Source organism: Mus musculus, chromosome 8 (genome assembly GCF_000001635.26).
Source record: "Mus musculus strain C57BL/6J chromosome 8, GRCm38.p6 C57BL/6J".
In the NCBI taxonomy this organism is placed as follows: domain Eukaryota; kingdom Metazoa; phylum Chordata; class Mammalia; order Rodentia; family Muridae; genus Mus; species Mus musculus.
In genome coordinates this window covers 90246899-90260135 of record NC_000074.6, presented here as the reverse complement: position 1 = coordinate 90260135, position 13237 = coordinate 90246899, and the positions used below count along the sequence as shown (strand labels likewise).

The 13237-nt window shown below is 42.8% G+C and overlaps 1 protein-coding gene across 5 annotated transcripts in view; it reads left to right on the top strand.

Annotated features, from left to right (window-relative positions):
- Nucleotides 1-13026, top strand: part of Tox3 (TOX high mobility group box family member 3) — a 101920-nt gene extending 88894 nt beyond the window's left edge. For all 5 annotated transcript variants that reach the window (XM_006530988.4, XM_006530989.4, XM_006530987.3 and 2 more), the window contains exons 4-7: nt 1992-2261; nt 5634-5861; nt 7404-7484; nt 11119-13026. In XM_006530988.4, the coding sequence (XP_006531051.1) occupies nt 1992-2261; nt 5634-5861; nt 7404-7484; nt 11119-11862 (1323 nt within the window). In that variant the 3' untranslated portion in view covers nt 11863-13026. The remainder of the gene's footprint in view (nt 1-1991; nt 2262-5633; nt 5862-7403; nt 7485-11118) is intronic.
- The last annotated feature ends 211 nt before the right edge of the window (nt 13027-13237 follow it).

Here is a 13237-nt window from a genome sequence, read left to right as displayed (position 1 = left end):
AGTGTATTGAACTGTACTCCCAAGGTTGCTTGAGAACAACTTTCAAACTTCCAGAGGCAAGTCTGAAAAGATTTAGGAAGTGTCCCAGAAAAGATGTATGTGTGAGGTCCCTATCATTAGAAGTACAAGTGAGTGAGTGAATGATGCTGGAACCTCAGAAGAACATGAAAGACTGGACAGTAGCTTGGGGCTTGTGCGGGGGAGAGATGTCCTGTCACCCCATCACTTTGAAGACTTAATTCAAAAAGACAAGCGTTGGCTACAGAGTGATTTTGAGGTGAGCCTTGACTGCATGAGACTCGGTTTCAAACAAAATCAAGAGTTCAGGGTCAGCCTTGGCTATGTAGTGAATGTAAGGCCAGCCTGAGCTACATGAGGCTTCAAACTAAAAACAAACAAACAAACAAACAAACAAATTAAATCCAGAGGTTACTTTGATTTAACCATTTTGTGTTATCTTCTGTTTTATTTCTGAGTCCAGAATTAGTTCTCACGTGTTCTGTTTGTCTGTTTCATTTTATAGTTATACATTTAGTGTATGCTTCCTTGAAGAAGTTTGAACCTTCTCACTGTTCTAATCCCATGTCTTAGGATGTGATGATCACTGATGGTGGAGTCACTTTTTAAAAGATAAAAATGGACTTTGTTCTACAGTTTACCTTCTCCCATCTTGGATGTCACTCTGGCTTAGTAGTCCCCATGTGGAAGTGATTTTTTCCCCTGAAACCATTTCTATAGAGGGGGGAAGCTGCTCAGATCTAGTGGGTGGCAGCTGAGGATGCTGTGGAAATACCACAGCATCCAGAGTACCCAGTCCACACCTTCAGTTACCTGGTCCAGCCTTCTGTCGAGCCAAGATTGAGAAACCCAGCCATAGATCAGTACACAGCCATCTAACTTGCTGCTCTTAAAAGCTTGCAACTCTTTGTAGTCTGGTGAGGTCATCGTTTATGCAGCCACTGTTCTTCGACATAGCTTCTTGTTTAGTAACAGGGAGAATATGTAATTGAGAAACCAAATATTCAATGTAGTTTTTTATAACCTTCTGCTTGTTTTTTAAACAAACAAACAAACAAACAAAAAAGCCATACCAGAAAGACTCCAGAGAAGAACAGTAAAGGATCCTTAACTTTGTATGAAGATGAGATTCTAGGTGATTGGGGGTCAAAAGAATTAGATTTTAGTAAAATCACACTTAATCCAAAGGACAAGTCTCAAGAAGTGTCTGGAAAGGCATGCCTTTACTTTGCCTTCTTTGGTCTTTAAAAGGGAAGCAAATAGAAAGAGGCAGCAATAGCCATAACAGCTTCACGGGACTCCCCAAAGAGGGAAGGCTACTTCTGAAGTCAGGGAAATAATTTTCACAGAAATAATGCTGATGGGGAAATCCCCACCTGCTATTCTGGAATATTTTTAGAAGTATTATGACATTAAATCACGGTGGGCTCAGCAAAAGAAAATGAAAACAAAGGGGTTTAATTGAAAGCACTGGTGTGGGAGCCAAGACACTGAATGACCTCCAGATGTCCTTCGGGGTGGAAATTCAGAATTACGATGACCATGCTTAACACTGGACTACATGGCAAACATTCTTCTCTGTGAAAGCTCAGATCCGTGTCTCTCTGATCACTCTCTGCTGGGAATGTGCCTTTCCATAAGGGTTCAACAGAGGATGGACCCTCCTCTCACACAGTGGGTCATGGAACCAGTGCTGGGTATGAGAAGGACATAGACTCATTGGAGAACCCCTAAAGGGTAGTCTCTTTTGGCCAGTTGTCTTTGTACAGAAGTCATCCAAGAACTATCCTATAGCAAGACAGCTGGTTTGCATCTTTGCATTTTGTACCCTGGCCTTCCATCTTTGTGGCTTGCATCTAAATGACTCAGCAAAGCTGCAGATGGGTCTGACCCATCTACAGGGTTGCTGACCTTGCAAGTTTGTCGGCATTTGGGAAACTAAATCCCTTTCTCTCTCACTCTTGTCTTTGTAGGATCAGAGCCACACACAAGTGTCACAGTACCGCCAGGATCCCTCTTTGGTCATGAGGTCAATTGTCCATATGACGGATGGTGCTCGATCTGGGATCATGCCTCCTGCCCAGCTGACCACCATCAACCAGTCTCAGCTCAGCGCACAGCTGGGCTTGAATTTGGGAGGAGCCAATGTGTCCCACACATCTCCTTCACCTCCAGCAAGCAAATCAGCCACTCCCTCTCCTTCCAGCTCTATCAACGAAGAGGATGCTGATGATGCAAACAGAGTAAGTTATCCACGGCTTGGTACAGAGCTGAGCTGATGGCTAGGCCAATCCCTGCTCACGCTAGAGTTGGCATTTGGAGGATCACCTTCCTTTCTTCATGGATTGGGAGACACTTTTCAGTTGATGATGATTTAAGTTTTTATTTCTTTTGTTCACACACAATTTTTAGTGACTGAGTAATGGAACAGAAGACTAGGGTGAGAGATTGGGTCTCTATGAGCTGGAAGACCTTAGACACACCCATTAAGTCTTTTTCGACTTAACTGTCCCACTCTGCAAATGGAAGGGCCTATACTCTGTTTCCAAATATTCTAGATGCTTGAGAAATTCTAAATGCTCTCGTTGTGTTGTTGATATGAGCAAGTTTCACCCGTCTTGTTGGGTGACCGCACTTCAATAGGGCTCTATGGCAACGATGGTCACTTGGTGGGTTTGAATTATTCTGTGCCTTTGCTTTCACAAATTCAGAATGTACTTTTGCATGAACATAGATTGCAGATGTGACTTTCCTGAATGGCCAAAAGGACAACCTTAATGAAAATGAACGTTGTGAGGGTGCACAGTTACTCATTATGCTTTTACTGATGGTGCAGTTTTGACCTGTTCTGTGCTTGTCAGTTTTCTTGGTACAAAGGTTTTTAAGAAGCTGCCATGGTGTTAAGTAGTAGGGAGCATTTCTTCTGTGTGTAATGCACTGAAAGAGAGAGAGAGAGAAAGAGAGAGAGAGAAAGAGAGAGAGAGAGAGAGAGAGAGAGAGAGAGAGAAGGAAGAAGGGGGAGGAGGAGGAAGAAGAGGAGGAGGAGGAGAAGAGAGAGAGAGAGAGAGGGAAGAAGGGGGAGGAGGAGGAAGAGGAGGAGGAGGAGGAGAAGAGAGAGAGAAGGAAGAAAGGGGAGGAGGAGGAAGAGAAGGAGGAGAGAGAGAGAGAGAGAGAGAGAGAGAGAGAGAGAGAGAGAGAGAGGGAAGAAGGGGGAGGAGGAGGAAGAGGAGGAGGAGGAGGAGAAGAGAGAGAGAAGGAAGAAAGGGGAGGAGGAGGAAGAGAAGGAGGAGAGAGAGAGAGAGAGAGAGAGAGAGAGAGAGAGAGAGAGAGAGAGAGAGAGAGAGAGAGAGAGAGAGGCACAATATTGTGCAGGCTGTGTCTGCTTAGCCAGCTATACCTTTTTATATCTAGCTGCAATCCTTCCCTCAGCTCTCATGCACTCAGGTCCCCTGTCAGACAGAAACTGTGCAGATGACCCGGCCCTGCCTTATTCCATTTTAACAGAGGGTTTAAGTCTATGTGAAGACTAATTTGTTACCTTTAGAGCCAGTTATCTGATAAAGAAGGATTAAAGTGATCTTTATATACCTCCTGTCAGCAAAGGAACTTTTCTCGAATTCTCAACACTTTGGAGTTAACTAGAAAACATGTTGCAGTTGTTTTGCTTGTTTTAGAGAATGTATTATGAGCTGTTGAAACTGTGGGACTCTTCATTTCTAGTTAAGTCTTAAAAAATAATTTTGATCAGGACAAATTGCCTTTTGCCAAGAGAGGCCTCAGAACTTGGGAACACATGACTATAGCTTTACAGAAAGAGCCTGGCTGCTGGGAAGTATCTCCCTGAGAGGGGTCTGCTTCCCCATCTAGGTTCCAGGCATTGGGCAGAATAAAAAGTCATGCTTTCTCTCAAAAATGGGGGAAAGGAAGGCTATGGGGTCTACAGAATTACCAAATTAACTGTGTGAGTTCTAAAGTCTGGTCTTTGAGAAGGAAGGGAAGCGAAGTCCATTTGTATGCTTTGTAGATGTGGCTGCCACTCCAAACAGTACAAACTCGAAGGCATCCAGTGCTTGTCAAAGATTAAAGTATGTAGTGTTCTCCAGGAAAGGGTGTTCCTCCCTAAGAATTTTTAGCAATTGAATTAAATTCCAATTTCTGCTCATTTAGAAAGTTTTAAAACTCCAGTAATATTTGAATTAAGGTTCAAGTTCATAAAAATCCAAATTGATCCAAATTTGAATCAATAGTTGTTCATCAGGTCCAAATCTGGCTTTTAAAGCGATATGTTCTCAAACACTGGGGGATTCTTGATAAAGATAACCACAGACCAAAAAAAAAAAAAAAAAAAAAAACTTCAGTGTACTTGCACTGTAACTAGGTCAGAGAAAGCAGAGGTGGTGAGTCATTTGCCTTCCCTCTTGTATGGGTATTTCTATGATATCGCCAGTAACGCTCAGGTGATGAAGTCTATAGAGAAGACCTGGTTGGTGATCAGGAGCACTTGCTGGTCTTGCAGAGGACTGAGGTTTGGTTCCCAGCACCCACATGGCTGCTCACAACCTTCTGTAACTCCAGTTCCAGAGGATCCAATGCCCTCTTCTGAGTTCCATGTGCAGTGCATACATGTGGTGTATAAGCATACATGCTGACAAAATACACATACATATAAAATAAAAATAAACAGTTAATAAATAGCAGGCAACAGCAGCACGTGAATAGGAAGCTTGGCTGTGTATAGATTTGGATCTCTACCTATTACATATGTAAGACTTGAGAGTCTGCACTTTGACCCTGTCTCTGTGCAGTGCTGTGCATTCAGGCTTACTTACCTTGTGTAATGAACAGCTTTCTCTTAGCTTTCCTGTTAGTCTCGGTGGTTTTAAGTAGCAACTTGTGTTCTTTTACAGGCTATTAATGTTACGATGAGTATTCATTTCTTTTCTATCTCTAGTTAAAGTGGTTTTGACATTTTTATATTTCTCGTTATCGTGTCCTTTAGAAAGTTATTATTTTAGAAAATAAAGATGACCTTTCCTTTATTGTGCAAGTGTAGTGATTACAGCTAATTTCTATTTGCACTTCCAGAGGCTCATTAGCACAGCAACCTTCTTGTAAAAGAGGGAAAAAAAAATCAGCCACACAAAAATCAATTCTGACCAGTCATACAGATGGCATGTAGCTATGGCAGGGGGCCTTGTTTAAAATATGCTAATATGATCTACATCCAAAATGTTATTAGGTTTTCCTCCTAAACCACCTCACTGTGAACTGTCTTGCTCTCATGTGTGTGTGTGTGTGTGTGTGTGTGTGTGTGTAGCATAGATAGCGTGGTTTGGTACAGAGTGTTCGGGCTTTCATTACTCATAATTGCCATGGAAAGCATATGTTGCGAATATATTGAAGCTACTTCCTGGTCTCATTAATCAGTGTTCTAAATGCTAATCTCTGCTGTCCAGTTAACTCTGAGCAAGTGAGCCCCTCCCCCGCTTTTGGTGGTAATTCATCTGTTGACGATGCTGAACAAAACCTTCAAAGAGCAACTGTGGCTTGGGGTAGGTCTTGCTGCATTTTCTGCAAGTTCATTCTAGGCAGTGAATTTTCTTCCTGCTTTGCAGGCCATTGGAGAGAAAAGAACAGCCCCAGATTCTGGCAAGAAGCCCAAGACTCCAAAGAAAAAGAAAAAGAAAGATCCCAACGAGCCTCAGAAGCCAGTGTCAGCATATGCCCTGTTTTTCAGAGATACACAGGCTGCAATTAAGGGTCAAAACCCCAACGCAACCTTCGGAGAAGTCTCGAAAATCGTAGCATCTATGTGGGACAGCCTTGGGGAGGAGCAAAAGCAGGTAGGACAAGCCTCTGCCATGGGCATCATTTAAAAAGCTACCGGAATATTCCTTACATCTACTATGATTGCTTCTTAAGAAAGCCCATCTAAGCTATGGAATTAACACACACACAAATAAATCCAAACAACTCTACTTGTATCGATTTTTTAGTCAAGTTAAGGGTACATGTTCAGAATCCATTCACAGGAGACTTGGGAGAAATCCGGCCAGCGGCCTGCAAGCATAAACTTTTGATGATAATCTTTTCATTTTAAATAATGCGGAATTTTCACCCTTTGTTCAGAAAGGACCCTACAAAGGGATTAGGTCCGTCCTGCTTGCTTTTCCATTGATCATCTTTCTGAACTCCTGCGCTATCCTGGTGCGTTTCCAAACTTTGAAGCTGCCTCTGCGTGTCTCATTATTGTCACTGGGCATTTGAAATTTTATTCCAAGTTCATTTGAAAGCTAGGTAGTGTGAGAGGTATTCAGAGATTCGCCATGCTGGTGGGAGATACTTCCTCAGGGGCCTGCTCCCTCTTCAACTACTCAGCACAAATGAAGAGAAGAGTAGGGGCCCTTTGGGGTTGGTTCTCCCTGCTTGCATAAAACTCCAATTACCTTCAACGGGAGTTTTATATATCTATGGGAGAACAGACCCCTATCCGTGATGAAACAGAATGGTGGCTTCAGAAGGGGGGCATGCAGAATGCACATCATGAACTCGGTCCCTCGGTTTGTTCAATGGAATGGTGCAACTATTGAATGTGCCTGTTGGCTTTCCATGAAGCTTATTACCATACACCCCACACGGATGTATGTTCCCAAATGGAACTCTAAGGAGCTAGGAAAATACTGCCCCAGACTTAACAGATTCTGAAGAGGCAGAGGTTTTCTTTGTTCTAACAGCCAGCCATTAGACTCTTTAAGAAAAATGGAGGCCAGATCTTATGTAATGCACCAGTCCTTATGCAAGCCCTTGATCTCAGTATGGCTCTCTCCAGGCTTTTATTATTTATGATTTCTGCTTCTCCTTTTCCTCCAAGAGAAGCCTGAGATTGAGGGGCTTCTATCTTTTCTCTTTTGTCAAATTTTAAAAAAAAATTATGTGTTTGTTGTTGTGGGATCCAGAGATCGGGCTCTGGTACTCAGGAACAGCAGCCAACACCTTTACCTGCTGAGCCATCGTCTCTTCAGCCCCTCGAGTATGACTTCAAAGCTCTGCTTTGGTGTAGGGTAGGAGGACATGTAAGGGAAAGTTGACACTGATGGAGAAACCTTGTCCTTATTAGAATTTAAGCCATTTACAGACAGAGGGTACTCAGTGCTTGCTGGCTGTCTAGCAAGAGGCCTTCGGTGACAACCTGAGATCATTCTCCCTTTGTGTGTGTGTGTGTGTGTGTGTGTGTGTGTGTGTGTGTGTGTGTGGCCCTTGAAAATCAAAGCTGGGAGATGAGCTTTTTAGGTGAGCTCTGTTTATGTGACCTAATTTGTGCAGCAGGTTTATAGCTAAGAATTTATAGCCCGAGGGTGGTGCTAATTGTGGTCTTATTTTAATAGGTATATAAAAGGAAAACAGAAGCTGCCAAGAAAGAATACTTGAAGGCCCTGGCTGCCTACCGGGCTAGCCTCGTTTCCAAGGTAAGCCTGCTGAAGTGTGGGCACGGGCCTTGTGCATGGGAAACTCTAGTGTGTCTCTCCAAGAGCTTTCCGTTAGACACTACCTACCTGACAGTGTGAACACTAGGGGCTCCTGGCAGCTGCTGAGCCTGAATCACTGCTACGAACTTGCTGTTCTATCTGTGTTTATAGCCATATAGATACATTTCAAGTAGCCTGTTGTTCTTTCCCTCGGTGGGGAGTTGGATCTGGGTTGATGTCCTCGGTTTGAAACTGGAGGTGTGCGTGTCAGGAATTTTTGAACATACCATAAGTTCTCTGGTGGTTACCTTATTGTAATCGACAGTGGTGCATTTTTGTCCAGTTGTTCCTCATCATATGAATAAATAAGCCTCATGATTATTTAAAATGAAATCATGTTCCAAGTACTAAGACACAAAGTATATATGCATTATACATAGAATGTACAGTGGTGATGTGTTCTAGAAGGCATTAATATCTTAGTAGCACTGCTCTAGATCATTACTACCTCAATCCAAAAGAAATGTGTACCCTCTCTCCCAGTCTGTCTGTCTGACTGACTGACTATCTACTGGCAGTCCTAGGGATTAAAACAAAGCCTCACACATACTAAGCAGACACTCTACCCCTGAGTTCCACCACCAGACATACAGTCTTACACTGTTATTTTACCATTTAGTTACTGAGGAGTTTTGTTTTTCTGGAATTTGTACTGGCTTTGGGGTGAATGGTTTGGTCAAGCAGCTTTTTGTCCCAGACTCATCTTTTCTGAGAAGTCGATTCTATTTTATCATCATTCTCTCAAGTACATAAGGCCTCAAAGTCGCACTGAAAGGCCTTTCTCCCTTTCTTCTCTTGCACCTGAGTTGTTTCTTCTTTGTACGATGAGGCACCACAGGCAGCTGTACTGCATCAGATCAACAGTTGTCAGAATACTTCCCACCTTATTAGAGAGGAATAACATTTATCAGGTCAATAGCAAAACCTCTCTTCTGAAATTCTGGAAGATGCATACTGGAAAATACATCAAGTCTGAACTCAGTTGGGCAGTGGACGGAAAGCAGGTTGTGTGGACTGTGGGCATTGCGGTGTATACAACCACCTAGACATGTAGTTGATTAATAGGTTGGCAACAGTAGGTAGAGTTGCAGTGTATGCTTCTCATGTGGACCAGTTTGCCTTTGGTTTTCCCAGAGGCAAACGTAGGTGACCTCTGTGTGTGATGGTGTCAGCAGTTGATCACATATGAATTTAAACCAAGTGCCACTATCTCAAAGGGAAATAACAGCCACAACTAAGACCTTCCAGTCTGTGCTTGGCTTAGAATGGATAATTTAAAATATTGTGACTGGAGTCAGGATCCCAAACAATTTCCAAATGTACTTTATGCACTTGGATTTCTTTGTAGATAGTTGGGAGGGACTACAGTCATGGTTGAGGCACAAGTTCAGAAGAATGTCAGCCGGGACCCAGAACTCCCAGGAGCCAGGATCCAATGGTACAGAGTGGCTACTTTCCACTCTCCTGAAGAACGGCTCTGTATGGTAGTCCACAAGTTAAAAAGATGATCAACTGAAAATTTCTAGACTTGTCTTCATGATGAGGAGGCATGTAAATGAAGTCATGTTAAAAGAATCTGGTCAATGAGACTCTGGAGGCAGAGGATCTTAGTCCTCAACTGTGAGGGCCACAGTGAAAGAGAAGAGCCATAGATTAGAATCATACTTCGGATAATGTGTGTCTCTGTGTGCAGAGCCCAGAACTCCCATCCAAAGCTGTAACTCTACTGTCCTCTGAATTTAAATCCCCAGAAAAGTTAACAAAGGTTTACAATTAGATTTTCAGTGAGTAAATCTGCCAGGTACCTCCACAGTCACCAACCCAGCTTCATTTACCTGTGAAATGCCACCTTAAAGCCCTCAGGTACTATTGTCCAGTGCCAACAGCTTTCATTATAGTTTCTTCCTTAAAACTAACCTGGTAATTTTTTTTAAAATAGAGTACATGAAGTTATATTCTATTTTATGAGTCTTCTAACAATTTCCAAGCATAATTTTGCACACTTATAGCATTGTCTACCATAAGTCTTTAGAATAGGGACCTGCAGTAACATCCAGACACATTGGATTTTTATACAGGAGAGTGCTGCCCTACAAGAATGGTGCTTAACAAAGGTGTGCATGACCAGAGCCATCAGCAACACTGGGTGACTCTATATGAGGTCGTTTTCAAGTTCCCTTCAGTAGAAGAATTGTCTAAATTGGAGTCACAAAAATGCAGAAGTAAATATTTAAAATCACTAAAGATGTCTCAACTCAAGATACTTGATTGAACTATGGTCTTCTTTGCTGACCCCTAACACAAAAAAGAACCCCGAAGGATGGGAAGATAGCTCAGTGGTAGTTGTACTTGTCTAGCATGCAGGGAACCCTGGGTTCTACCAGCACCACCAAAAACAGTCAAGTCAACAAAGTGGGAAAAATGCTTTTATGAAAAATAAAGGGTGAAAGTTTCATTAAGGTGAAACACTCCAACCACATTTGTATGTGTAAAAAAATTATTATTATTATTATTATTATTATTGTTGCAGAATTGTGTTTGGGCACAGAATGGAATAGATCTGTCAATAGTGTTTACTGAGTTATCGCATTGTATGATGTTTTACTGCCTCTCTTCATCTGTGACTTCATTGATAAAGTCTAGGGGCCTTGAAAATGCTTCTGAAGTCCTGAGTTGCTTCCATTTTGGTGTCTTTGAAGAATGTAGTTAGTTTTCTTCTCTTTGAGTGGTCACTGAGGTAGTTAGGCAAATGAAGTTTTGACATTTTCTAGTGGTTCAGGTTTCTGGTGGCATCGCTTGTTAATTCCAAAGTACTCCCCAAGAACCAGAGACAGATCTGAATGCATAGTGCCTGAATGAATCTTCATATCGTAGCTTCTCTACAAACTCAGTACCACATCCTGCCCTGTAACAGAAGAGAAGAGATAAATGAATAGACATGCTCAAAGATCTGGAGATGTGCATAGATAGAGCTGTAAACCACTGTCTCTCAGTATGTGTTGCTTGTGTTCACAAGGGAGGTTAGAGTGGTTAGAGTGAAGAATTGTTGCTTTTACAATGTATGTGAGTGATGTTTGATCCCAGTTAATGCTGTGTAACAACCAATCACAAACTCCAGAGACGATCACAGAGAGAAGCTTGATCGCAGAGAGCCAGGTTGCTGGCTGGCCCTTCAGATGGAGCCCAGCTCTCCTGTCTGACTGAGGAGCCCCACATTGCAGTGGGATTCGGACAGTGGGCTGGTTGCTGAGTGAGGCAGGGCCCTGGCTCTATCTTTCTGTGATGGCTCTAGATAGTGAGAGTGAGTGGAAGGGTGGTGTACCATCCCGGAGGGCATCAGCATGGAGCTGGGGCAGCTTCACTGTCATCTCATCGCAGGGACCAAGCAAAGGCTTCACACCCACCAGACCCCCAGTGGAGTAGAACAGATTTGACCCCACCTTCAGGAAGTGTTTCGACAGTCCTATGGCAAAGGCCTTGGAGATGGGGAAGCATGAATGTCGGTGGATAGTTTTTGAGTCGCTTTATAGTTTATAGACTGTAACATTCTGGAATTTTATCCCTCTACGTGCAGGCTGCTGCTGAATCTGCAGAAGCCCAGACCATCCGTTCTGTCCAGCAGACTCTGGCATCAACCAACCTGACATCCTCCCTCCTCCTGAACACATCACTGTCTCAACATGGGACAGTCCCAGCCTCACCTCAGACTCTTCCACAGTCACTCCCTAGGTCAATTGCCCCCAAACCCTTAACCATGAGACTACCCATGAGCCAGATCGTCACATCAGTCACCATTGCAGCCAACATGCCCTCGAACATTGGGGCTCCACTGATAAGTTCCATGGGGACGACCATGGTTGGTTCAGCAACCTCCACCCAGGTGAGCCCTTCGGTGCAAACCCAGCAGCATCAGATGCAGTTGCAGCAGCAACAGCAGCAGCAGCAGCAGATGCAGCAGATGCAGCAGCAGCAGTTACAGCAGCACCAAATGCATCAGCAGATCCAGCAGCAGATGCAGCAGCAGCATTTTCAGCATCACATGCAGCAGCACCTGCAGCAGCAGCAACAGCAGCATCTCCAGCAGCAGCTCAGCCAACAGCAGCTGCAGCAGCAGTTGCAGCAGCATCTCCAGCTGCAGCAACTGCAGCACATGCAGCACCAGTCTCAGCCTTCTCCCCGGCAGCACTCGCCCGTCACCTCACAGATCACGTCCCCCATCCCCGCCATTGGCAGCCCCCAGCCAGCCTCTCAGCAGCACCAGCCTCAAATCCAGTCGCAGACTCAGACTCAAGTGTTACCGCAGGTCAGTATTTTCTAAGGTGCGCGAGGCACACGGATCTGAGTGAGGCGTAGGAGGGAAGGCGCATGGACTGGAACTTGCAAGTTGACTCTGGTTATGCAAGAATGTGTAACAGATCAAGAGATCCTCTCAAGTGTCTATTAGATAGGCAATAAGAACTGCAGTGTAGCTGGGAAGCATCTTTTAGCCGACTATACATCACTTTGTTTTGAAACAAGGAAGCTGCGCTCTGTCATGTGCTGCCTTTTTTATTTATTCAGGCTAAACCTACAATATGTGAATCAACCCGTTTAATGAATCCTGGGACATGCTGATGACTGTAAACTGGCCTTTCCGAGTCATAGAAAAAAAAAAGATGGCCTTATTTCTCCAGAAGTGAGTGAACCACACTTCCAGGCTATTTGAACTTCTGAAGCCCTAAAATAAATAACTAAGTACAAAGCACAGTTGTAACTACCTGAAATATGAAGATCCAGTTTCATACAAACATTTGTATGATGTGAATAGTTGATGGCATTTTTTTGTCATGAAAAAAAAATAATGTAAATCACAGACTTTTGCCAAAGCTCTTATTTTTTTTCTAAATCTCTCCAGAAAAAAATTGCAAGTGATTAGATTCAATTATTGATTTATTTACTTCTACTTTGTATCCATGACTTCTCCGAATCAAACCACGGTATATGTTGTGACAATATCTATGGCCACTGTTAGCCCATTATGTTCATTCCAATTAGAAGAAATGTGAATACTATATTACGTGTTTTGAGTGACGAGTTTGGGAAAATAAAAACACTGTATTTTTAAAAGGGAAATGCACTTAAATGAAAACAGTTATTACAAAAGTTAAGATTTAAAAAAAAGAAAAAGCAAGAGTTTTTATTATGATGTAATACCGGTAGAATATTGAATATTTAAAAGGCACACTACATCTGATAGTCAATGTAAATATTTTCTTTCCAAGTTGTAAGTTTTCATATCATGTGTTGTAAAGTTTTCCTAAACGAGGCTTTAACGTAAACACTGGTGACATAAACCATTCATTGCTACCTTGCTTATTGTGTTTTTACGCGGTTTTATACTTTTTTTATGAGTTATGATAGCAGCAATTACGTTGTTTGTATTTTGCTTAACTAAAACAAAAATGCTTTTATCTTGCTATAGAATAAACACATTTCAGTAAAATCTGTGGACTGTATTTTGATGCAACCGCAAGGACACTGTTCACTTTTCAAATAAAATGGAATGTCAAATTTTATTTTTGGTCCCTTGACTACGTTAAGTTGGGGAACATGACACTTGACCAGCCCTGCCTGGCCTGAGCAGTGTCCTCCATTTTCATCTGGAAGCACAGTTTTCATGACCAAGAATTTGGATTCTACAGCCAAATCCCAGG